The sequence below is a fragment of the Excalfactoria chinensis genome, chromosome 1 (assembly GCF_039878825.1).
Source record: "Excalfactoria chinensis isolate bCotChi1 chromosome 1, bCotChi1.hap2, whole genome shotgun sequence".
Lineage (NCBI taxonomy): Eukaryota > Metazoa > Chordata > Aves > Galliformes > Phasianidae > Excalfactoria > Excalfactoria chinensis.
The window spans coordinates 5301575-5329146 of record NC_092825.1 but is presented as its reverse complement, the minus strand read 5'-3'; the positions used below and the strand labels follow the sequence as shown (position 1 = coordinate 5329146).

General features: G+C 38.9%; 1 protein-coding gene across 21 annotated transcripts in view; it reads right to left on the bottom strand.

Annotated features, from left to right (window-relative positions):
- CELF2 (CUGBP Elav-like family member 2) overlaps nt 1-27572 on the bottom strand; it is a 545978-nt gene that overhangs the window by 32558 nt on the left and 485848 nt on the right. For 15 of the 21 annotated variants that reach the window (XM_072354469.1, XM_072354461.1, XM_072354427.1 and 12 more), the window contains 4 exons: nt 19229-19308; nt 14226-14384; nt 12750-12813; nt 2538-2672 (listed from right to left, as the gene is read on the bottom strand). In XM_072354469.1, the coding sequence (XP_072210570.1) occupies nt 2538-2672; nt 12750-12813; nt 14226-14384; nt 19229-19308 (438 nt within the window). The remainder of the gene's footprint in view (nt 1-2537; nt 2673-12749; nt 12814-14225; nt 14385-19228; nt 19309-27572) is intronic. The other 6 variants (XM_072354546.1, XM_072354529.1, XM_072354536.1 and 3 more) reach the window with 1 other exon arrangement.

Below are 27572 nucleotides of genomic sequence, written 5' to 3'. Positions count from 1 at the left end.
GTACAGTTTAAGGCATATTAGAAGTATGTGCTCAAGTCCATTCCTGTTCAGAGTAGCATTTTGGCTCTAACAGCATCAAGGAAATGATTCAATTTAAGCACGTACCTTTAGACTCTCCTAAATCTGGGTAGTTTTCTGAACTGAGAAATACTAATTTAATGCATTATCTGGAGAGACATAAACATTTCTTACTGAGCTTTGTGAAGGCTTTGAAATCAGACAAAATAATTTACACTTTTGAAACACAACAAGCTGAAGTGTTCTATTAAAAGAAAACTAGAACAAAAAAATATCCTCAAGGCCTCCAAGCATTCACACTCTGAGAGGCACATTTAAATGTTTTCTGACAACATATTTCAAGATCTAAGGGAAATACTTTGAGTTACAAGCTTTATGGAACTAAACTCATTTCATACAGAGCAGAGAAGAACCACAGAAGATACTGTTTAGGATTAAAAAGTACTTAATAGGTAGAGAAGGTGAAACCAGGTAAGAAAGCTCAAACTGAAAGACATTTTATCAGGGGTTGTTTTTAGCCGTGTTGTGCAATAGAAACAGGTTAAGGAAGCTACTAGATATGGATTATGGTATGCCAACCTGTTTATAAGACTGTCCACAAGAAGCAACTGTCATTCAGAATACACCATTTCAGAGGTTAAATGTCCTGGATTTTTTGAAAATATCACACCTTTAAAGTGTGAGTCAGAATCATTAATGTCTTTGGAAAAACCTTGCTACTTGCTCTAGAATGGCACTTCAAGAACTCTTATCTTGAAAAAGTACCTTCCCAGCCAAAACATCTTCCTAAGCACATGCTTTTGTAGGCTTGGACATTGGCTAAAATAATTCATCCATCCAGGCATTCAGGAGGCTGGGTTAGGATTGACCAGCAACTCAGCCAGGCCAGATATGGAAACTGTGTTAGAGAGGAAGAGAGTAAAATGTGGACCTGAAGTGTGAAGTTGAGTCCTCTGTTAACATGGTAAGGGGAAATACTACAACAGAAGCATGCTGCTGCCTGAGATTCTCATGCTCCATAACTGGCAAGAAAGTTAACTTCTAGACCTGTGCTGCTGTGCAGTATGTTTAGTTGTTCCGAGAGTTCTAGTGAGCGTAGCTCAAGAGATGCTGAATATGGTATGGGAGGACAAGCTACCCTGACATTTAACATAAAAGCTCAGATATATCACACAGCATGCAAGAAACGCAACATTTCTCTAAATAGGAGACATGAAGACAGTAGAGCAGAAGTACAGACACTCAGGCTACCCTTTGCAATGTATTAAGATCCAGCTTCAGGACGGAGACAAGAGTAAGCTCAGACTTTAAAAAACATATATATAAAAAACAAAAGATCAGCAAAGCCAAAACATTTTGCTCCAGTCTGCATCTCACGGCTGATGTGACAGATTATTTTTAGGTCAGCATGAGGCTCACATAAGAAACAGCAAAAGGCTACACAAACTTACTATTCAGCCAAGCTGCCTTCCATTTAACCTCTCCCCCAAATGAACAATAAAACTGTAATATAATGGTAAGTGTTGGCCAGCTTTAACACCCGGCACCACATTCGGTCCCAGTTCTATTGTGCAATGAAGGCTGTTTTCCTTACTGATGTGCTCAAACCGTCTGCCATGAATTACTTTTTCATGGGGAATAAATACACACTTAAACAAGATTAAACACAAATGTTCTTTAGTGGTGTCTAAAATAATATGAATGTTCTTTAGAACAGCAATAAACACACTTCATGATGCAAATAATTACACCCTACAGCCTTTATCTTTACATAAGCGGCCAGATTTTCACTCAGCTACTTCACTGTAAAACCAGTAAAACTACACTGAATCAACATCTCTCTCCGTGGACTCCCCAGATACTGAAGTGTTACTAAACTCTTGATCTGCCCTGCCTCAGTCACAAAGGCTTTGCAGGCATGGGAAGTTCATGGATGAAAGTTTACATGATGACAATGGAGGCACCACTATCTCTTAGCCTATCTCTTATTTCCCCAAAGTTTGGGGTAATTTAAGTCAGATTGTGGCTGTGCGTTCCTTATGCACCTGATATCAATTCTGATTCTCAGTTAGGACCACAAGACAGCTCCATAAAGGCTACAGCAAGGAAAACAGAAGGAAAAAAAGAGAGAAGGACTGCATAAAAATTTATGACGGGTGAAGAAAAAAAAGTGCACGATGGGCTTAGAGTCAAAGATCCGTCTCCTGGGGATTAAAAGTTAAAATTAGCTGAAATTTCTCACTCATTTATAAACTTCATGAAGAGTTTTGCAATACAGGTCTGTTAGGCTTTGATGACCCCTGGAATGTATCTGGAACGGAGAACAAGTCCATATTGGACAGCTTGAAAAGTAAGTTATTTTCTTAAAAATAACAGCAACAAAAATATGTTCAGCTATTAAAAGGGTTTCCAGAACTTACACAAGCACAGAGCTTAGCCACAGCACGGTATTGGTTTTAAATATTTTCTTCCTATTTGCTCTCATTTTTGCATTTTGAAAGCAAGCATTCTGATCTTACCGGGACTTGTGAGGGCTCCCAGAGCACCAGTCGTTGTGGAGAGAGGATTTGCATTGGTGGTAGTAGCTGAGGTTTGGGCGGCGGCTGCTGCAGCTGCTAAAGTTGCCAAATTCTGTAATTGTAAAGCGTTCATGCCTGCATGAAGAAGCAATAGAGTTAATTAAAAGGTGTCATAAAAAAAACCCACAACCACTACAACAAAACCCCAAAAACCAACACACTATTTTCAATGGGTTTACCTTACCATGAGATTCAGTTCCTTTTACTCCCAAAACAATTGTATTCTGGTTGCCACTTAAAGCCCCCAGATAGCATCTCTCACCTTTCTGCCTTCAGAGTGAGAGAATATGGCAATGGCACCAGCCTACAGTTAGGAAAATTAAGTCTGGTTGGTGTCACTTTGATAAGGGAAGTGTGGAATTAGAAGCCATTTAAGCTCTGTGTGAATCCCAGGAGCAATACTATTCCCTGACACAACAGGGGGTGTAATGAAGATAACTTAACATTTAAAACACATTCAATACAGGGTCATATAATTAGGATGAATACAATTTGTTTCCCGTGTCCCTTTTGAATGTATCTACTAGGACTGCACTGTGCAGTAGCCAATAGTTGCACCGACATTCCTTTGGATAGTTCATTTCTAAAACCAGGTATGTATTAAGAGCGTCAAATTAGTATTAGACTGATCAAAGGACCATCACTGAAGTGGGGGCTTTCAGACCATAAGCTCTGCATTGTGATAACAAGAGTACTCAGTCAGCTGTTACTTCATTATTTCAGAAGATATGGGGGAGGTACACCTGCATTTCAATGAAGATCTTCAAGAAATGCATTCGTTTAAACAGCAAAGGATTTAACTTAGATGGCGAGTTACAGGGGACAAACAATAAATACAAATTATGTGAAATGGAAAAAAAGAACAAGGAACAGCAAATGACATTCATTTGACTTAGAGCAATTGGGACTCTCTTCTAAGGTATCTACCTTTTAGATTGGACTATGCCAAGTACTTGGGCTCTTATTCTACAGTGGACTGTTTCAGTGTGAGACTATAATGCAGATGCAAGTCAGGTGCTAATATAAACTAGAACGGATCCTTCTCAGAATCCAATGGATAAGATGTTTTGGATGGCAATGTGAGTTTACTAAGTTTGTTTGGACATGAGAGATCTCCACATGCCTAAGCCCTCGGTGGAATTGAAAAAGTAGACACGGACCATAAAATAGACCATAAGCCATAAAATACTACAACAGTTTCATAATACGAGTTATATGAAGCTTATATGAAGAGTAATACTTTCTTTTAGATCAAGTGGCAGAGCTCAGAAGACTACCTGACTTTTGGGGAACATTCAGAGAAGAGTTCAAGTGCCTGAAAACTCATCCTGTTCTTTTTTATTTTGGATGTTAGGTTGTCTGACAAGAGAAAGCTATTACTTCATTGTACACACTTTGTTTCTCATACCAGGTGAACCTCATATCGGCTTGGAGAAGAAGAAGAAAAAAAGAAGGTCAGACAAAAGGCTTTGTACACATGTTTGAGAAGGAAAAAAATGAAACAGGAGGTATTTTTTGGTGAATTTCTTCAATAATAGACTGACAATAATTTCAAGTACACATGTCAGACTTGCTGTGTGCAACAAACAAGCTCCCCAAAGAGCTGAATGCACAGGTATTGTCGCTGTCATAGCACAGGGAGTTCTGAGGTGAACCTTGATTTAAGCATCTATTTATGAATAAAAGCCTGGATTTAGATACAGCTTGTTTCTAAAAGTAAGCCAGATCCATGGTGAGCAAGCAGGACTGCTGTGGTTCTAAGTTCCGTGCCTCAGTTACACGTCCAGAATCAGCTTACACATCTGAGCTTTCAAAAATGTAGCACAAGTGTTAGGAATGTATTTCAACCATGACTCACCTCTCTAAAATCTGCACAACGCACTCTGAGGAATTACGTGGCATTAATGCTTTTTCAGGCTTCTTTCAGAGGCTAAAGACCACATAAAAAATAATGTTTTTCTTAAACCCCACCTACCCAAATTATTTTACAAGGAGCAGTAAAGCTAACCCAGTCACAAGTCACTGTTAATCTAGAGAATTAGATGTAAGTACTAAATAGTGTGATCATAGGGCATTGCTGCTTGCAAAAAAACTCTCAAAACCCAACACGTTTTCAGAATGAGACATGGGTTCCATTTTTATCCTGGATTGATATTTGGTCCTTAATTACCTTTTACTTTCCACTTTTATAAGAAGTATATGTAATGCACCTTAGGATGTCTAGCAAACATTGCCCATCTTCTCAGAGCCCCTCTTTTATGCCACTCTGTAATGGGCATTTGATAAAGCAATGGGTTGGCTCTTCACCATCGCAGCATGGTTTTCTATCACCCTCTGGTAAGTAATTCATCAGTAGGATCAGTCAAAATCAGCTTATATTTCTTCTGTAGTGAGGTTTCCACTTCAAACTTTTAAACAGCACATACAGCAGGATTAAATAACAGTGAGCAGATCACACAGAACGGTACAGGAGCTTCCTCAAACCATATCCAAAATGCTTCTGGAAAATGTGTGGACCTTTCACTAAACATCAGTTTGCAACAAAATAGATTTATAAGCAATTTATTACTGCTTTCTTTATTGCATTTCACATATGAGGTTTTGTGCATGCATGCAAAGCCAAAGAAGGCTATAGCAGCAGAGACCCTGCTGTTGTCATGAGGAGACCAAAGAGCCCCACTGCACTAAGTGCCTCAGAGTGGCTGTCAGCAGTGGCTCGGAGTGCATGCCATCACCCAGCATGCTCTACAGCTGCTTGTGTCAACCAGTTTATCATTTAATACACAACCTTTTTAGGACCCATTTTGCTCCAAGTTTCAAAAAAACCCCAACTCTTGTCATCACAGTTTTATGTTCCCTAGGCAGTTTATCATCTCTGCTCTCCTTCATTGGCTTTGCCCATCAACTTGTCAAGTGCGTCAATATCCCACTTGCTAGGGCAGAATTGGAGAAGGGAAACCAAATACTCTCAAGTTCCAAACCCAAAACGTACTTTCCTTTCAAATGGGGATTTTGATTCAATTGAACTTCAGCCAAGGTATAGTTCTGCGGGACTAATCTGCTCGGTCATTCTCTCCTCTTTCACACTCTGTCTTCACACATTTCACATCCTACAACTTTTTCCAAACAGTTCCAAATCCTGCAATGGAGCTGGACCAAAAATGAGTAGATCGTTCTCATTTTAAAGTGCTGCTCACTCAGCAAATGCACCTCTCTCTGAAGAAATGCAAATTGCTTAATGCTGAAGAGCAGCCGGATAGGCAGAGTTACACATGAAAAATGGAAGTCCCCCTGTAGGGAAAAAAACATTTCTGGGCAAGGAATAACTCTTGATCATCATGATAGAGATGATGTTGGGAATTAAAGTGAAATGATTAAAAAAAAACAAGAATCACAATACAGTTTGATTCCATTTTTAATAACATGTATTTACCAGTGTGCTATTAGCTTGGCAAATATTCAAGATTGCAAGGAAACTCAACTTTCATTTCGCTATTTGGCAGATGAAAAAAACAATTAAATAATGTGCAAAACAGATGCACAGTATGCCTTGCTTGAAACTTAAGATTTTTTAAAAAATTATTTATAAGGATAGGGGCATGAAAATTTAATTTAATGTTCACCTTAGGTAATTTTGTGTCTTATTGTTCACAGCAATTACCATAAATCTACATATCAATAAGCAAGAACAGATGTCAGTTGTTACAAGTGCTTGCCAATCAGGCCTGTTAAAAAGTGACAGATGGATGGTGATAGAACATTCTCATAAGGCCTATTAGCACATTCACAGGAAATTTTTGTAGTGCTGCACAGTCACAGATGCAGTTCTGTGAAAACACGGGGAAATCTGAGAGCACAAGATTTACATTCTACAACTCCTTGCACTGCCTCCGTTGCAAACTCCCATACAATGAGGCAATTTGCCTCGTTTCAGTCGCCACAGCTTTTCTCCTGTGATATCTGTAAATTTGAAATTATTGGGTTATTTGTAGAGTAGGCAGCAGAATCACAAACCGTTCCTGAAGTCTTCCAAGATCTCTACAGATCTTGGTTCCCAAATATCATAGTAAAATCATATTTGGAAACAGTTTAATTTGCTTGCTGAACAAATGATGATAAAGGAAGGCACTGACCACATTTTAGTGACAAGATACGGACAGAGAATTCCAAAATGGCTGGTGACTATCAGTGTTGAATCTGAATCACTCATAAGCAGTTTCCAATAGCATGACTTCTGCCACTGCCTATTTTTCTTGGGAAATTTTATCTATACCAATTAATAGGATTTATTCCTTCTGAGTTATATTCTGACCGCAGCTTAAAAATTGTGGATTAGGTAAAGTAATACATCATTTCTAGGCCAAAAAGCATCCATTTGCTGGCACTGATACCAGCCATGCTGGATGCTCATGTTAAAAACTGGGGGAAAGTCTTTTCAGGCTGAGTCTGAAACAGCAATGTTACTCCCGCAATATTTAAAGAATTAAAGGGGACAGGAGACTGTTACTCCATTAAATCATACATATGGTGTGCCTACCTTCAGAAAGCTGCTTATCTGAGAAGTGCTTAAAGTATCCTGACTACTCACTGTTTGACTTAGGAAATCCCCTAGAACAACTTATAAGTCCACATTGGATTCCACCTTGGTAATCATGTTATTTAAGAATACATGCTTAAATCCAACTGAAAGTTAGAACCAGCAGTTGACTTGTACAGGATTTCAGTCCATTTCCAAGTTACACAATCTCTTAACATTCCTGGCACGAAATGCACTTTTTTTCAATTGAAACTTTCCCAGTCTTAGCTGGAGAAATCCATCTGATCTAACTTTATGAGAATTAAAGTTACTCACCCAGGCTTTTGTTACAGTCAAGGGAGAGAGCGTGGATGATTGGTCCTAAAATTAATTAAATTGAAGTAGGTAAGACTAACTCAAGCCCTTGGTAGGATGACTTGCTGCCTAGGAATGAATCCTCTTCACTGACATTGTAGGCAGTCTGGATTCCTGATTTCCAAGCTGCTGCACGTCAGCAAGATGACTTCCAACCTCAGAGAGGCCAAGAGAATCAAAAGCCTCTCTCCCTCCTTCTGTTGTTTGCTGAAAGTCCAGCCAGACCTACAGATCTTGTATCCAGACTTGGCCAAACTCCACATCACAGACTTTCACCATCTGAATAAGCACATCTCATAAGCTGTGGGGCCTTGGCTTTCCTCTCAAGGTGCTCCTCCTTCTCCCGTGAACAGGAGCTACGTGTGGATTGGCAAGAGCCTCACTTGCTTCAAACTCTGGTTCTCCAAGAATGCTAAATCAAATTGTTCAAATTGTAGGGGTTAAATTAAGGACATTCAATGGAATTAGTGTTAGAAAAGCTCAATGCTTTCAGTCCCTGAGGTCAACATTTTCAAAACTGGTAGTTATCTTTAAAAAACAGCTATCTCCCTTGAGCTGGAAAGAGTTTCTTGCTGACCTTTACTTTTAATATGATATCCCTAAAGAGGTCATAGCAGAAGAAGTCCTCCTTCAGTACGGCTCTGCTGGAATGAAGCCACCAACGAGTCAGAGGATATAAAGGATCCCTGGGCCAATGCGAAAGTATAGAGCTTTTGTGCAGATGGCCCTTGGCTTCCAACTGGTCCCTCCAGATCCACTGAGCCAATACAACAATTAGAGGAAAATATTCAGAAAGCAGAATCTCACAGAGTTTCTCTCACCCATCTGCTCCTACAGACTCTGCAACAGGAGGAAATCTGGCTTGGGTTGCAGAAGAAGGGTGAAATGAATTGAAAAGGGCTCAGAATGGGCCAGAAGTTCATCCCAAAATACAACCAAACTGTAAGAGAGTTTGGAATGTAATTGAAAAAAAAAAGAACATATATTGAAAAAGTATAAAAAGCCCCATCTGTAGAGGATTTAGGGGTCTGAAAAGCCAAAAGCCCATGCTTTTCCTGCATGACTTCAGAAAGCAAAACACACTGGCTGTCTACTAAAATTAAGAGAACTACTTTGTGTTTTTAATGAGCACCGTACAAATGTATGTGTTCTGAACGGTCATATTCATTGAAATATTGCTGCATGAGGAAATGTTTATTCCAGCCAAAGCGTTAATAAATGACAGAAAATCTTCATAGATAATATAATTTGGGAGTATTCAAATTTTCTACAGTAATCCAGTAGAATATAAAAGCCTCTGTGTTTACGCTTCCCAGGTTCTTCTTACACAGGCACTTTTGCTTAAAAAGTGCTGTTTTTGGATCCAATTCAGTGCCAGCCAAATTCAATACAAACATTCAAGCGACATCCATCACCTTTGAACTATGCCTTCCATGCAATTTGTATACATTTGAAGAAGGAACCTTTTTTTCTTGAAAGCTTGCTAATGCTTACTGCAGCTTGCATTGTCTTTCTAAAATAAGACAATCAAATCATATAATGAAATTCATCCACATTATTAGCTTTCCCCAAAGACAAAGACAGGCAAGACATTGAAGCTTGCAAGGCATGTGAGGGAAAACACTGTCTTTGAATTAGCATTAGCAGATATTGGAGGAGGAAAGAAAAGCAAGGAAGTAATCACTATAAAATATACACCCAGTGATGGTATGCACTTACATGTTTTACAAAGAGTGATAAAGCAGAGTTTGGCAAGGTAGAGAGAGCTCCTGTAATCAAAACCGGGGTATTATTATAATAGTCAAGGCAACACTGCAAATTTTCTTTGGTTTGGCTCCTGAAATAAAATGATTTCATGAAAATCTCATTTTTCAATAAAAATGAGAACATCTAAGCTGGGGAATTGAGTGTGCAACCTTAAGGCTTGGGAAGCTAAATGGCAACCTACTGCTTTTTGCCTCTCAAATTCAAATATCACAAATTTTAGTGAGGCCAGAATCATGATTTACTTGGACATTAAAATTAATTTATGAACACAGGGCAAAGGAAACACTGAACACACAGCAGTGCTAGTGGGCTGCTACAGCAAGAACAGGATTCACTTTTGGAGTTGATGCTTTGTGTGTTTAATGTTTGTATGCTAGTGAGTACTTGAGACAAATCCTCATTTTTCTTTGGATTAGATCCTTGTCTTTTAAACAAGCTCCACTTTTGTTACTAAAAATGCCTATTCAAAAATCCCTTCCAGTAAAGCCAAAGATATAAACTATAAAAGAATAAAAAAAAAAAATAAATTCAAATACTCTGAGGTTCCGCTTGCAAAGAAAATTTCTTTTATTTAAGAAATACCGTTGATGAGGAAATACTTCTTTACATGTACATTTATATACATGTATAGAGTGTGTGCCGTGTACCTTCTGTGTAGCTCAGAGAAGACATGAGTTTTAGCAGTACAAGTTAATACTTGCAGATCTGGAGGTCCTTAATTTTGGATGAGGGGGCAGCTACATTAAGCATCCCAATTTAGCAAACTGTGACTTCATTGGGACTCCTGCACTCAAGAGGCACTAGAGGCCTGACACATAAGTAAGAGTGAGAATTCCACAGCTTCTGTGGCTTTTGATCAAACTTTTAGTGCCTGGATTCAGTGGTAAGCACACTCACTGACTTCAAAGACAAAAGTCTGACCCCTCGAACGCACTGCACGTGCTTGAATAAATTCTGGTGTGCAGAACTACTCAAGCATGCAGATTCTGTCTTTACTTATCCTGAGGAATGCCTAACCCTCCCCATTAAATTCAGCACAAGAACCAGAACAAATATTTGACTGTAAGCACATTTTTTAGCTCAAAGAACATGCAAGCATCAATAACCTATCTTCTAAGCATCTTACTCAGTCGTGTGTAGACTTCAGTCTTCAACTTGAAATATTCTATTAATAAGCAAGCCATACACAATGTGAAAAATACATACTGGGTTCATTTTCTTGTAAAATGAATGCAAATAGCTTAAGTCAAAAAATTCTGTACCTTTATTCTGTTTTGTGGGCTATGAGAACAAACGTTCAAGAATAGATTCTGCAGGCGAGACCTTGCTGGAGACACAGGAACATTTTCTATTCCTTCTATAAAATACACCATGTGAGTCTTTAGTACTGATTGCACAGAATAACACAGCACTGAAGACAAAGTCCTGGATAATTTTTGATTTCCAAGGAGAGGACATGAACTCTTGGTCCTAACAGTGAAATAACATTTAGTCTTTTGTGCTTCTTTGTAGAGCTTGGAGGGAAAATTTAATATCACTAATTTGATCTCCAACAGTAAGGTGTAAGAGTTACATGTTTTGAGGAAAGAAAGAAGTAAACTATAACAGTGTTTATAATGAATATAAAGTTAAAATTGTTTTCCAGGAGAGGCAGTCAGTCATTAAATCACCCCGTATCTGAACACATTAGCAATCTAATCTTTAGTCGAGAAGGTATATTCCTCAAGTAAAAGTGATGTGCTGCTACGATTTCATTATTAGCATCAAGACCACATGACTTTCAGAGATTAAATCCTGGATCGAAAGCCCATCCTCAAGTTACTCGACTAAAATATTTAGTTTCGACACAGTTGTTTGAGACAAAGCTGAATCTACATTACCTGGCAGAAAAAGGCAACAGAAAACTTCTAAGGTACACATAATGCAATAGAGATTGCATTATTTTTCTTCAGTGTCTCAATTCCTTCATTTCACAGTCTTAACCAAATATGAAAACATTAAACACAATCTCTGAGCTCAAAGCCACTTCCAAAACTGCCAAATATAAAACTGTTACTGAATTGCTCTGTTCCGTTTATCATATTAAGATACATTTTTAGATGAGAAAAAAGAAAAAAAAAAAGCTAGATTGCAAGCGAAACATAATAGAAACAGCAAGCACTGCCAGCAGGTCTGAGGAAGAGAGAATAATTCAGAGATATTGTCATCTGTAGGCCAATTTATATTGTCAGACAGCAGGTTCGCATTAGTCTCTGATGTTGCTGCAATAATGGCATAATGTAACGATTGAGCAAAGGATACCTGTGGGGTACAGCAATGCTGTGTGGTAGATCTGTACCTGTTAAAAGTATTTCAGGATTCATTCAAAGCAGAAGCAGAAGAAGCAGAAGACCAGGATTAGAAGAAGAGTGAGAAATGACGTTCAGAAAGACTTGTGAATATTTTAGTCTTTTGTGATAATGAAGCAAGCACAATGTTGTACGCTATTGATTCAGTGAGTTCACAATTAAAACAAACTAATGCAGCAATTTGGGGGGGCGAGGGGGAGGTTTCTGCTTCCCTTTTTTTTCCCCCTTCTAACAGCAACAACAACAAAAAAAAGCTTTTTTAACAGTTTCTCACGGCGGGCATAATGTGCATCTGTGCTCTGATTTACTGCACATGCTGCCTTCTCCAGCATCATGTTAAGTTAGGGTATCAGCATGGTAGGTCACACAGTGGGAGCGACCTTTCGCTAATCACTACACATCAGTTACTACTGGCACGCAGCTCATTACTAAGAAACCCTCCAACGAGCTGGCTTTCAAATATGCTCACACTTTGATTTTTTTTCCCTTTTATTTCTTTCTCTCTTTCTTTCTTTCTTTTTTTTTTTTTTTTTTTTCCCCCAGACTAAAGATTGTACTTTTACATAAAAGCTTCTGTTGTGTAATTTTGTCAACTAGGGCTCCAAAGTCAAAAAGGCACCCAGTTAATTTTCCATCATTATAAAAGGAGCCTGAAAATCCATGCTGAAGGTAGGCCTGTAATCTTGGGTTTCATTAAAAAGGTCAGAACGTTTTTACTCACCACCTATTATTAAAATGTTTGAGGACTGCCATTAATTTGATTTTTCAGGACACAGAAATCTCGCTGGAAATTAGAACGTAATCCTGCTGTTGCTTTACTGACACTTTTCATAGGGAAGGATACAGCTGCAGGGACCAAGAGCTCTCCTGCAATTTACAATTGGTTACTTTGGACAAATGGCAGGTGACTAATGCAAGACAAACTGTTTGCTCAACCTGGGAGCACTGGGTTTAATTTCAGTTTCTGAAAGAGGGGAGAAAGTGTTTCTATTGATGTTGAACTGTGAGTTGTCCTCTGCCAGTACATCTGCCACGTTCAATACACAACAGCCCCCTGCCCGACAATGTGATTATTAGAGATGCAGGATTTGATGGCTAAAGAATACAAAACATAGCTGGAACAGAATGAAATGATTTTTAACTTACCGGCCATTTGCTGAATGCCGCTGAAGGCACCCAAGTTACTGGAGGAAGTTGCTTGCTGCAGAAGCTGCAAATTAACAATACAAAACAGCAATCTATCTGACATCAGTGTAACAAATGAAGATAAGACTAAAACGAGCGATCATTTCACATTTGGAGTATTTATGCTTTCCTTTACATTTATATAGTCTCTTGCTTCTGTCTGTTGTTGGAATGAACATCCCTAGAGTCAATGCTGTAAATCCATATTAATGTCTAATCTCTATTAAGAAACACAGAGGCACAAGGGAAACTCAATAACATCGCTGCTTTAAAACAATTAATCAATTTATTCTTTTTAACAACCAGGTGTTAAATCTATTTAAACCAACATAGCATGACTAATTACAACCCTCTGTAGTCTAGTAGTTACTATAACTCATCTCTGTCAATCACGGTCCATTCTCCACCACCCTCTTGAATTCAGTTTTTTCTTTATTATCTATATGAATCAAGCACAGACACTCATTAGACTGGTATTTGTATACAGCAATTTAGCCCACCTCAGTATTAATTAGCCTACCTCAATACTGATATATATATTTAATTGCCAGGTAAATTGCTGTTTATCATTATATCACTATACCAACACATTGTATGCATACAAATTATGCACTTATGCGTATACAGTACAGATATAGATGCATCTATTTGGCTCAGAATCATCAGGAGCTCCCCAAATTATGGAAAAGCTACCCAACCTGTACACCCAGCTCCATAAAAAGCAGAAAATCCCTTACAGCAATGCTGCAAGGGAGACTTGACAATCTAGGACCTAAGACCCACAGCTGTGTATTTTAGCTTTCTCCATCAGGGGCAGCAGCTAGCACATGTTTTTCATCTTACATATAGATCAAAGAAAATATCATTTTAAATTTATGAGAGACAAATTGCTTTCCTCTGCCACCTTCCCTTCTGTTAAAGATAGTATGAATCACGCGTGTTTAGCATTGAAGGGACCATGCATTAAAGTAGAAGTAATTTCCAGATGAAAACATGTAAAATTAGAGCACTGAACCACAACATCCTAGTTTAGAAGCTGCATCATACAGATATGGACTGTTCAGTGTTGTGTTCAGATGCCTATCTGTCTTCCCCTAAGGAATAACTTAAATTTTATTCCCGCAATGAATAACAGAATGTACTGTTCAAAAGAACAATAAAACTAATGGAGTAAAATTTTATTTTGCAGCGCAAGTAAACTTTAAATGCTTGCCTTGGACAGCAGTGATGCATTGAAATGTTATTCAGATTTTATTCTTTGCTATTTACTTTTAAATCATGCAATAAACATGCAAAGTTTTCTTAATGTAGAAGCAGACATACTATACGTCCTGCAGAATTTAGCATTTCACTGAAGTAAGTTTACTATTGCTAGTTTTCGTGGGTCTAAATTAAATACAGCATGCTATAGGTGCACTGCCTCTGATGTGAACTTACAGCTAGATATTGTGGTGTGAGTCCTCCGAGACCCGTGAGGTTTCCCCAAGTGGCAGTATTGAGCTGTTGCATCTGCTGTGCCAACTGCTGCTGCAAACGCCGCTGCTCTTTGTCCTTTTGGGTATCAGCAAATTTCACCACGATTGGCGAAGAGCAGCCCTGTGGTTAGACAGATCAGGAAACAGAAGTGTTAAATCACACTGAGCCAACCCTGCACCATGAGCTCAGCCATAACCCCTAGGGCCGCTGGCAATGGCTCGACCTGATAGCTTTTCTCTCTTTGTGACTGACATGTGTAGGACCATGAGAACTAAGATTTTCAGCTTCTCAGAAAAAGAGGCTGTAGAGAAATTATTGATTCCCCATTTCTTTTTATAAAGCACCTTTCCTCAGGCTCTTTTCCTTCCAGCTATTAAAACTGTTGCCAGAGACAGCAAGTGTACCAGTCCTCTTTAATTAAGCTTCACAGCTGATGAGATGGACATGTTGCTTTGTCTGCAGTCTGTTTTCAAGGCATCGCCAAAGGAAGAGGTGTCCAGCCTCCCTGCTGCCAGTGACCACACAGCCAACACAGCCCTGTCACACAGGCTCCCTGTGCTTGGTGCAGCTGGCTTGTCTACCCAAAATAAATAGGATTGTGAGCACTGGATTTACTGCAGCATCATAAGCGATGGGTCATTGGTTCCTTCCATATCAAGGACCTCGAATGAACACCAAGGGCGATGCTATGAGGACAACTCACCCACCTGCAGCCTGCTCCTGGGCACACTTTGTGCTGATCACCCTTGAGGTGTGAATAAAAGTCAGGATGTAAACCAAAAGTGACTACTTCTGGTGGGAGCAGCCCATTCCTGATTGACACCATTATTAAGGTTTTATTCTATACATTAAGGTTTTATTCTATTTTCCTGTTGCTTCAATGAGCCTCTTGTTACATGATACAGGAAGGCTGCAAGACACCTGTGGGAGCAGGCTGTAGGAAAGAACTTGAAATCTGGTCTGCAGCCTGCTCCTCACCCGTCTCAGGGATCCTTGAGAAGCAGTGGACTGAGTGGGCTGTTGAGGGACCTAAACATTTCTCTTGGACCTCAGGTTGGGTATTCCTGGGCAAAGTCGCTGAGAGAATGAGACATGTGAATGTGAAAGATATCCCTATTACTCTCACCCTATTTTTTTTTATCCCCACTATCAAATGCTTTCATATTTTAACCTTTTTAGACTCATTTTTTTTTCAAATCAAGAGAACAAACTCTGTACTGCAGTCATTCAGTTCTTAATTCAGGCATTGTGTGAGTCACAGAAGCTGCCAATCCATTCCTTACTGTTTTCTAACTACAGGAACCAATGAATAACTTCCCTCCACCTGCCATGCTTTATTATACTAATTTTGTGTCTAACTTCAATCTCCACATAATGGTAGGAGTGAAAGATGACTCAAATACAAAAAAGACAGCAGCATTTTAGCCAACGTGTACAATGTGGGATGCGGAGGGGGGTTATACTTAGCCTAACTCTTCCTATGGCTGCTCTCACAACACTGGGAACATCTGCAGCAAAGTTTATGTCCTCTATAATCTACAGAGAACAGTTGAGTACCTTTTCTCTGAAGAACCTCACACCAGGACAAATGCTAAGAACATTCAAAATCAACGAGAAAATGATGAAATAAACCACAATAATAATATCTCTTGTATGAACATCTCCCATCAATACTCTTCCTTTAGAATTATCGTAGAAAATCATCACTTGTGATTTATTATTCCACCTCCAGTTCCTTCCCTGTGTGTCTCATTGTAATACTGTCTTTCGGTGTTTCAGCGAGAAAAAAAAGAGAAATGTACCACTCCAGCAATCAAATAAAGATTATGAAAGAGTCAGCTTGTTACAAAATTACCTCTCTTCAGTGATTTTTATATTAGTATTAAAAACAAGCTCCTTTAATAAAAAAGAAAAAAAAAAGAAAGAAAGAAAAGGAGCTGGGGGTGGGAGGGTGTAAAAGAAATTTTTCTGCTTCAGCTAACAAAAAAGCAAGCTGTACTGTATTTAATATGAGCTTTGGTAGCGTTAGGCTAATCAAAACCAGAACTTACTGACTGCTACCTAGATGTACAGGAGAATCAAATCTACTTCCAAAGAAACAGAACTGAATTTTAGAGGAAGAAATATTTTATGGCTATTTCAGTTCTCAGTTCAGCAGCTCAGCACTCGACACTACAGCTGACATATTTATGAATGCTTAAATGTCAGTAAATTGTATAAAAACAATATCTCTGCAATTTATGAATCTATAATTCATTTTTTTCACTGTCTGCTCTATATTTCATCACTTCATCATTTTCAAGAGAGCAAACATTCTGAAGACTGAAATTATATGTAGCAAGTGGCTCTATATGAGCAAAGGGTTGTTATTGTTGCATCAAATTCACTCCACGATAACAAATTAGTGTCTTCTACTGGTGCTGCATTTCAATGCCTTAAACAAACAAACAAAACCCACGGAAATGAGACAGAAGAACAGCAGTTACGTTTTTAAGATCAGCTGATTAAACCAGGCCAGAAAGTCAGATGCAAAAAGTAGTAAAAGAACTCATTATTTTAAGAGATATATTCATCTGGACATTGACATCCCCATTGTTCTTTCTGTACCCACTCTGAAAATATATCTTGGTCAATGATGTGTGACAAGAAACCAAAAATAATGAAATCAGAAAAAAAAAATCTGCAGTAATTGAGTTGAGATGTGACTGTGTAATACATATTCACCCCAAAGCCCATCTTTCTTTTTTTTGCATTCAGTGTGAAACAAATGCATCCAAGGACCATAGTTTCAGGCTGAGAGGCAAGATTTAACACTAGGTAATGTAAGTGAACTTTTTGCTAGAAAAGCATTGGCAAAATTGTTTTGCTTAAAGCATGACTTCTGCTTTCTGTTTTTCTATTTTCCATCCTGAAGGTCCCAACACACACACAAGGTGCACCCCCCTTTCTCATTCAGTGGCTTGGCGTCTGAACCCCATCTAGGGCAATTTTACTCCTGACAGCTGGTCCTGCCTTTGTATTTTATTTTCTGTTGGCCATACAGTGTACAGACACTGTTCAGCCCATCACCTCAGAAAGGTGTGTACTTCTTCTCTCCAAGAAGGGACTCCCAGCCTAAGCTCAGCTGGCACAAAGACCCAGATGATCCAATTGCAAAATACTTGGAACTGCCTTGACTTGCCAGTTTGGGGTTCTCAAAGACTAATTATTCTATAGAACTGAAGTAAGCAGGAGTATTAAAACAAAATGCAGCCTCACTTGGAGTACTGCATTTAACAGAATAGGTGAATTTGTCTGGGATGTATTATCTCTTTAATGTTATCATCTTCTGAGGTAGACCTGTGTAAAATTCATCTTGCTAGACAGAAAAATACATTAAAGCACATGGAAAAAAATATAGGTAAAACACAATATTACCAATAAGCATTTTCTTTTTACATGGAATCAAACCCAGCTGAATATATAGATCTGAATTAATGGATCAGTGCATGGCAGACAAATTACTATGAGTGTTATTTCAAAGACTCAAAGTGGCAGTTTTTTCACAATATACTGTCAGACTGCATATATTGTATAGCACTGGCTTTCTACTAAAGGTAATTTCAAACATTCTTGTCTTATTGGAGGATTCTCATCTAAAACTGCATAGTTAGGGTCTAAAAATGCATTGCACTGAAAAGAAAAACACATCAATTATAAAATAAGCTCAACCAAATTCAAACGTGATGCTTGGAGAGACAATAGCTTTGCAATGCCAGCATCATTACTTGTAGTATACAGGAAACAGTTAGTGACATTTTCATGCACTGCCTTCTTGTTCCTTTGCCTTCTCCTCTTCTCTCCACCCTCCCACCCCTGCTCTTCCCCCCCTGGCTCGTTACACAAAGCAGCTAACGACATGACGCAATAATGATTGTTTAGCACCCCGCATGCTTTGGGAGACTAGAGCATTGCAAAGAAAAATCACTGAGAGAAATCGAAAGGTCCTGGTGTAAAAATAAATAAAAAGAAACAAGTGCACATAACATCAATGCCACCTCTGAGAAAAATCATCACTACACGAAGATACAATATACATAATACAGTATAACATGCACTCTCCAATGATAAGCTAGAAGATCCAGAGTAAGTAAAGACTTAATACTTGTGCGGTTTTTTGTGCAAAATTCTGAAAGACCATGACAAAAATCACAGACTGACAAAAGTTTGAGATTGCCAGACAAGCCGTGGCACTTGATCACCACTCCAATGACCGGATCGTTAACCTGCTGCTGGATTCACGTTAAGTGAATGGGTTTCAAGTTTTGTGTTGCTCATTGTTATAAAATATGAGGCCGTAGAGGCAATGTGGGAGGAGATAGAGCTTGAGAGGGGCCAGGCACGGCGGTGCTCTGTAGGAAGCTTCGATATGCTCTGTCATCATTAGCATTTTTATTGGCTATATGAAGAAGGAGAAATTATATTAGCTTAAAAAGAGATTCTATTTGCAGGAAAACACATGCACTAGTAACTCAGTGTGGCCACGTTAAATCTCTTGAGCTTTTTCTCAGAGCAGCATAAGCCAGAACACTTAAAAATCTATTTAAAGGAAACTAAGATTTTTTTTTTTATAATTATTATTATTATTTTTTTTTTTTGTGGGGGGTGAGGTGTTAATATTAACTGCAATTTACTCATTAGGTACACTCTTGAGTATGAGTGAGGAGTGGTATTCACAGCGATTTTATTTTCTGTGAATGCCACTGAAAACAGGATACAGAGCTGTGTTTGGATACTGCAACTTGATCGTGTGCTTCCAGGCCATTAAGAAAAACACGTTTGACAAGGAGAGGTAGAGTGAGTTGGCAAAAAGTTTAAATCTGTGATTGTCATGTGTCTGATCTGGTCCAGGAGAGCATGGCTTTACCATTCGCAATCATTTGCACAAAGAAAACAAAGAAAGGGCAAATGATACAGTACTGTACCTCCATGGTCTGAGACTGGTGCATGGCTTTGATTGCATTCTGTGCCATTGCCCTTGTAGAAAATGTGACAAACGCACAGCCTGTGGGAACAAGGGGACAGGGAGCAGGAAAGACAAAAAACAACAAGACAAAAGGGTTGGACGCTTGTTAAACCAACACAGTCTACGAGAACGGCCACAAGACGACACTGTTCTCAGTAGTACATAAAAATAAACAACTTCTCTAGTTTATTTATCGACAGTGCTGACTTGCTAATCTGACCATAGATGAAAGAAAAAAAAATAAATTAGGTGGGGATGGGTGAGGAGAAAAGGGTTTATTTCCTTAATTTAGGTGTTTTTGTTTTGGTTTGTTTGGTTTTTGTTCTTTAGCCACAGGGTTTAACACACTTAAGGCTTTTTTGTTTGTTTGTTTGTTTGTTTGTTTTTAAATGCAGAGTTTGGATTGCATAGTTTAGTCCATTCAGGCCATGCATTAATAGCTGCTTGCTATGGCTTTTGTAGGTAAATAATGCACAGTGAATAAACAACTGGCACCACTGGCAGCTGAGCTGAGAATTTAAAGGAGAGCATAATTTCACTTACATATTACTGTGATGCACCAAGAACAACCATACAAGTAAGGATGAGAAAAACTCAACTGTGTACCCTGCAACTAATTGCAAAAAGACTCAGACAAAATTCAGTAACGTAGGTGGAATCTCAACATTTAAGAAAATAACATATTAAGAATAAAAATCTTTATGATTTTTGCTTCTCAGAGTCCTAGGTACAAGTATAATTCTTTGATCTGTGAAAGCTACCAAGAGCTTGAACAATTCAAAAGCTGTGTGCATGAATAACTAAAAAATCACTTTTCTTCCTCTATAGCCTTTTAAATCATAATGAAAAGCCAGTAGGCGAATGCCTGGGCTATTTTTCCACTCTTTTACTATTGTCAGTCATACCTACACTGGGCATGGTATGGGTCAACTTTCCTAGTGCATGACTCACTGCCCTTTTGACTAATAAATACACTGCCTTCTGAGATTTACATTTTATTCTTCATGCACCCTTGGGCATCTTAAAGAAAAAGACTGTGAAATTAATGCAGATTTGGGCTGATTTTGTAATAATACCATGACACACTAAAAGCTTAGCTAAAGCAACACAGACTTATTTCACTTGTGATCTCTAATGACTTTAAAAGTGCATTGATTTTCAGCTCCCTTAGCCTTGCACAGTTTGAACTTAGGTTTCAGAGAATAATTTAGTGTTCCACTCAATTTCCTCAAAACATTATTATTATTACTACTTAAAAGATTTCCAAATGAAGCAAATCTAAGCACTGAGAGGCTAAAGCATATTGTCATTTTAGAGCTAATACATGAAAGCTGCATTCTGGCATCAAAAATACAATGTTTGTGCCCCTGTGGCCAATGGGCAAAATTAACAATTTTGCAATCCAACAAGCAACAGATTGTTTGGTTTATGCAAATCAATTTGAGGCATAAAATACCTTTTCTTTTTATCTCCGTGTGTACCTGGTGAGATTATCAAGTCAAGACTGTATTCACATTTTAATCAAACAACAGTAAGAGAAAGCAATGCCTGATCATTACCCAAAAGCACTACATCTAGTCATGAAAATAAAGTCAATGCATTTTTGCATCATGCGGTACTTTTTTTCTCATTAATGTCAAAGCCCTTGGTACAGGACAACCTAAACTGGCTTATGTACCTCTGGCTGATAGATCAGCATTAGAAAATCAGAAGAAGGATTCTTTTTAACGCAGACTTCATGGCAGTGTCATGACTCTACTGATGATGTCTTACAGCTGTTCAGACACAACTACTATACTACCGTTATTCAGCAACAAAGTCCTGTCAAAGAAAATGATGTAATGAATGGCTTTCTGTACAGCATTCTAGACCAAATGTGCATAGAAGGGTAAATAAATTACAGTACCTCTGCTAGCTTCCATAATGCTGCTGTGCACTAAAATGAAAGAGGCCCAAATTTACCATTGAAGTAATCTCTCCAACAAAAACATTTCTGTTATTATCATTAGAAGAGGAAATATCACCAAGGGTTTGCATTTATTGTCTTGCAAATTCAAAAGGGGGGTGAGTACAAATAGTGATATACCAGAGAACAGGCAAGAAACCCCATAGAGCCTTGAGTAATATTGTTTACAACGGTCAAGAAACTACTCCATTCACTTCTCTTGCTCTCATTATCCAGGAGTGTGTAGCATAGTGACAATTACTGAATTGGAGGCTTAGAATGCATAAGAAACATGTAAAATGTCAACAAAAATCAATAAGACACAGTTTATGCATTTATCACAATTTCTACCCAGCAGTACTGCTGTAAGTAACTTACTGAGAGATGTTGCAATTAGCAGGTCTCAAAAGAAATGTGAATCAGCAGAGAAATAAAGCTGTACTCTTCTCAAGACAAAGGAGACTGGCTACTCCTTCCCTTAAGCTTTTTTCTCTTTTTAAGCACAAAGCTCAGCTCCTGGGGACTTTCAGTGCCCAATGATATGGCAAAACCTCCTTCCTCATCGCCCAGCCCAAATTCATTTGCTTTGGATCCTATTTTCCTTTGTTGTGGAGTGAAAAGACTTGTCGCTGATCTCCGCAAAGTGCTGTATAGCAAGCTACCTAGTTAAAAGAAACTTGTTCTCCGGGCAAGGGGAATGCTTGATAAATGAGGTTATGCAGCTTGAATACAAGCATTTGGAAACAGCATTCCATGGAGAAGACAGGACTGCATTTTAATTATGGTTTGCCATCCAGAGGCTACAAGGTTAGGTTCCCTTGTTATCTCTGGTCAACAAAGCATTTCCCACCAATGGACAGTGGTCATTTTCACAGTAAATACCCAATTTGCTTTAATAATCATGGTAAAGATTAAGTAGACAACTTAATTCCTAAATCATCTGATAACCTAGACTTTCAGCTATTACCATCAAGCATTCCAATTAGATGGTAGCTAATTAAGCCATATTTCCAGACATTGTTCTAGACTAAAACACTATGTATATTCACATTCAAAGGTTGGGTTCTTTTTTTTTTTCAGGTACCAAGACTGAACAATCATATAAAATATTTGCATATATGATATGTGCACATGAGTATAGGGGGGAAACATGGGATCCTATGAATTTTATTGTCCATGAAAAATGGAATCCCCTCTTTCTACACGATCAGACCACCACACTGGAGAGGAGCTAAGCCTAGATAATGGAATTCAATCCACTTCATTGCTAGACTTGCACGTGCAACTGAGCTAGTGAGGAAAGCTGTTCTTGGATGCTTGTATTCTCTGCCTCCTTTAATTTTTCTGTATGGGAAACACAGGCATTTTAGAAGGACGCTTTTCTTAGGCACCTAGAATTTAATCAGAAGTCAGTGTTTAAGCACCCTGTATTTCCCTTTTTTCATCTAGATGAGCTTTGGCAGCCCTGAACCATCCCATACTCACCCTTGTATCTGAGGGACTGGGAAAACATTCCTTTTTAGCATACTTCACTCTCTATCTCATGGATACAGGTGGTGTTTTGGGAAAACGCCAGCAGCTTTAGGACTGTAGATCACAATTATAACAGGACAAGTCTAATCAGATTTCGTGCCTCGCGGTGCAAGGAAACAAGAAAGATTTCCATGGCCTCTTACCTCATCACCTGAAACACTGCATTAATTGTAATGCCATAGGCCAAGCTCTTCTGCATCGATGGCTTTAAGCAAACTATTTCAGTTCTACCATATCAAGTCATGCTACTTCAATTTCTGCCTTCCTTCTGGAGCTATGGAGCTCAGACTGAGAGCAAAAACACAGAGAGGGGATATTTCTATAGCTAACACTTTGAAATTACTTTTGTTTTGTGAAAAAGATCCCTCTGTAAATACAACCAACCTAAAAGTCACGTTCCAATTATTTATGACCTCTGGTTTCAAAATGTCAGGGATCACTAACAGAAGCAAAAGGGATGGAAAAAGGAGGGCTAGGAGCTTTAGTTGTATCTCCAAGGCTGTGTTCTTGCCCTGTACAACAGATAAGTGGTTGACTAGGGACAGGTTTCTTCTAGTAATTTCCTCCTTTCAGGCAGAACTGGAGGGAGGCACCCAGCTCCATTACAGAGCAAATTTTGGAGTGCATTACTGCATCGTCCACCTCTGCTAAAGCAACATCCAGATACACTGGGTTGATCTTCTTTTACCCCTAAAGCTAAAGAGAATTTTGAAAAGGCTTCCTTGATGAACCACGCCACCCCATTAACTAGGGTTTGATGCTTGAGCAACTGAATTATCAGAAATATTTTACAATGCCCAGAACTGCCACGTTTTAGCTCCTGCTTCACTTTGTTCTTCTCATCTCGGGCTTTCACAGGCTGTTTTGAAATGTTTGCCTGTTCATGCACATAGTAACATAACATCAATACTAGAGAGCTGCCAGTGAAGTAGAACGTTTTAAAGCATGTAGGCCTCAAGGTGAGGGGTCTGATTTCATACCTGCACAAGAAAGCTCCCAGATAAAGCTATGAGTGTCTACCAGAGCTTTTAAAGCAATTTGGAATCAGGCCAAGAGTTAAAAACGGAGGTTTAAAAAACACGGCATTAGAATTCTGGAGATGAAAGAAAGTCAGAAACAATCAATTAAAATAAATAAATAAATATATCTATATACAGTGACCCCTCTGACACAGAAGGCGGCTCAGGAGATTTTCAAAGCCATCCAAGCAATTGCAGCCTGATGCATGGAGGCTGCACAGCTGGTGGTGGAATGGTTTTGCTACAACTTCTCCGTTAACCATAAATGAATTTTTTTCTTCGCTTTCTGCAAAGAAACAATTGTGAAAAGCTGCCAAAATACACCTGCAAGAAGCATTTGGGATCCTCTGCATTGGATGTTGCCATTTAAAGAAAAAGATAAGGCTCAAGTAAAAGGCTATGGAAATTAAGTGTGATAAAAATAAGTTCTGGTTGGGCTAAAATGTTTCCAGCTGAGACTGTGAAGTAGACTTTCCCTTTTCTACACTGATACTACAGCACAGCCTGCAGGAAGGACCAGTGTGGGAGACAGCCTTCTACTGAAACAGATCACACAGAGATCTCTGTGGCTTACACACATTTCAGTTACAAATGAAATGCTCAGACACTTTATTACAGAGACACTGCGTTGTTACTGACTGCTGAATATACACAGTGGCAGGTCTGAGAACAAGTGCAACAACTCAGCCCAATGTAAAGCATTTTGAAGAAGTCACAGTAAAGCTCTTTATTTTATGCATATCAGGCACATAACACCAACAGGCACATCCAGTAAACATGCCTGATCCCTTTAGCTTTACTGACTTTCCTTGACCGTCATCCAGATGACAGATTCTAGATAAGTTCAAGGTTTCCTCCGAGTTTTTCTAATTGGACAGTCAATTAACCGCTCTGAAAAGAGCAGACTTCAGTGAATGGAATTAACAGAAACCCAGAGTCAAACGGGTACTGAAGACCAAATTCTCTAACAGCCTCAATGTCCCTCCTGCCAGAATAAATAATAAAATAAAACCACTGGAATTATTTCATTTCAGACCTCAATCTGGAGAAGGATCGCTGAGAAGATGCAATAGTGGAAATCTGAGACTGAGGGTTACTGGCTATAGGCCAGCAGACACTGGTCTGCTGGATGTGTTCACTCCTTCCCAGCTCTTGAAAGGTTTCTTTGGAGGAAGAAAATGAAATGCGACATAATGAGTGGAAAAAGAAAAATGTTACCGCTTTACAGGAAAATAAATAAGGCAAGGGGGTGCCTTATTTAGTAAGGAAGTAAAATATAAAGAAGTAAAAAATGCAACACTTCCACAATGCTCTTTTCCCATCACTTACTGATACAGAAGTCAAAGGTGCCCCCTAACCCAGGCTGATCCTATGGTGGCACTTCGCATTACTTCAGCTCACAAAGCAGCAGTAAATACCCATAAGGAAAAACAAACAGGCGTGAAACTTCCTCATCTGTCCTTCAGTGCAGCTATCTATGATGCAAACACTAATTTTCTTCTATTCATTCATTCATTAAATCCCTAAATCTGAAAGTTATAAATGGCTTTTTTGTGACAATAAATTGCCTGACCGTGGTATAATTCTCCATATCATCCTGCTCTCAAAGCAAACAAAGAAAAACAATTCCCTGCGGTCAGTGAGTCCAGAAACATTTACTTGTCCCGTGTGCCTGGTGATATTTTGTTATAAAATCATACAATTAGGAACCTGGGAGGAGTATGAATGCATGTTTGGGGCATTTCTGCAGTGTTCATGGCATATCCAATCCTGTGCACATGTTATTAGCAGGTTTTCTCCAGAGCACACTATTAACCCAGCTGACTTGTTTCTGCTATCTGTTACATAAATCCGCTCTTAGCAATACAACCGAATAATCTGCTGTGCAGTGCTCCTGTGATGAAAATCAGAGGATAATTTTTTTTTCATCATCATTAGGGATGGTAATAATTCCTCGAGTGATACAGAGATATTGATCCACTTGTCTGAAATAAATAAATAAATAGATAGATGATTATAAAGCTTGAGGAGCGCTGCTATCCTTATTTTAAGGAACAGACAAATAGATGCTGAGAAATCAACCTACAGTCACATTACACACCAGTAGCACAGCTACAAATCAACCTGAGGTATTTCTGGCTACTTTTTGCATAGTCCAGCTATCTGAATGCTTTCTGGACTGAATGCTGTCTGTGTTGGCATCTGCGGTCATGCAGCCATGTGCTCGAAGTCAGGAGGTCTGAAAGTTTCCTTAAGCCATTCACAATAAGTGATTTAAAATCTTAATCATCTGAGGCAGTTCACTCCTGCTTTTTCATGATAATGAAGCTTAGCACATGATATCACAATCATGAATTTTTGTAAAGCATACTTAGCTCTTCAGAAAAAGTGCTGGATTAAACAACCCTGCAGGCTGAATTCTTCTCTTTGAATAATGAATATAGCACGGGCAGCTGCAAGCTTCTTTAGATAGTCCTGCGAACCCTGCTAAAGCAAAGGCCAGCCTGCATGGCTGCTTGTGGCTTCTTTATCTCCACAGCCAACAGGGCTTTTTTTCTTTCTTTTAATTCTAATTTTTATTTTTAATACTTTGCACAGCTAGGAATTACTCCTTGCCAGCCAACTAGTTCCACAGGGACTACCTTAGAACCTTTGGAAGAAGTGCCTCTTGGTGGCTGCCTACTTCTTGTAGCTGGTCAGAATATAAGAAGTTATAAACAATTATTTCTTACACGGAGGGGCAAAACCCCCCTCCCCCCCAAAAAAAACAAAAAAAACAACCCAAACATTGGGAAAAAAGAAAGGATGACTTAAGGAAAAAAATCTCAGTAAGAAACTTCTCCACCTCTGGAGCTTTGTATCATTATTTTACTCTTGTTTTACAGATGAGTTTCAAATAGTTGACAATAGGAATTTGGAGACGAAATGCTGATGGTCCATTTTCAGTAGTGACAGCAATGGGTCTGACTTTTAATAAAGTTCTGTCAGCTCTTGGCTATAAGCTACAACAGGAACGACCAGCTCAGCCCCTCACTTTATCTTAGCACTTTTTATCGCACTCATCATGAGTGTTACATTTCCCCTTGCTGCTGCAGGAAGGGATTTCTTCTTGCTACTGGAACCACGTGGTACCCTAAGATCCTACATCCTACATCCTGCCTATGGGTTTCCTGCAGACTTCTATCATGCTAGTGATATGTTTGCTGTTGTAGTGCAGACATGACCAAAAAGTCAGCTGAAAGTTTTTTCCTCTTTGTGGTGAAAGAAAAGACAACAACAAAAATTAGCAGCACAAACCAAAATTGTTCCATTGAACATTGTAACCTCAAGCTATTCCTTGCAATTATCTGTGGGTAATGAAGATTATTTGCCTGAATCCTTCAACAAAGCTCAAAAGTTGGCACAGATACCAATGAGTATACTCTTCAAGCTCTTTTCTTCCAAGATACCATGATGTACATTCGTTATGCAACTGAAAAAGAGATGCCAAACAGAGTTTATTGGACCATATTTCCATCTCACTGCTGTGAGCACTGTGAGTTCCCGAAGGCTCTGGCATCATAAGGACAGTGTTTTCCTAAGACAGTGACTATGTCTCATTCACCCCCCTGTGTCTGGGAGGGAAACACATCCGGACTGGTGCTGGGAGAACAAACATTGTTTGTGGCAGAGGGAACTAACATATTGAGAATGGAAACATGAATTAAAACTCGTTAAGTATCAGAATTCATTACTAAGATTTAACTATGTAATTGTCCTCCTTGCTTTAGCGAAGCAGCTTTTCACCCTGTGCTTTTTCAGCCAAG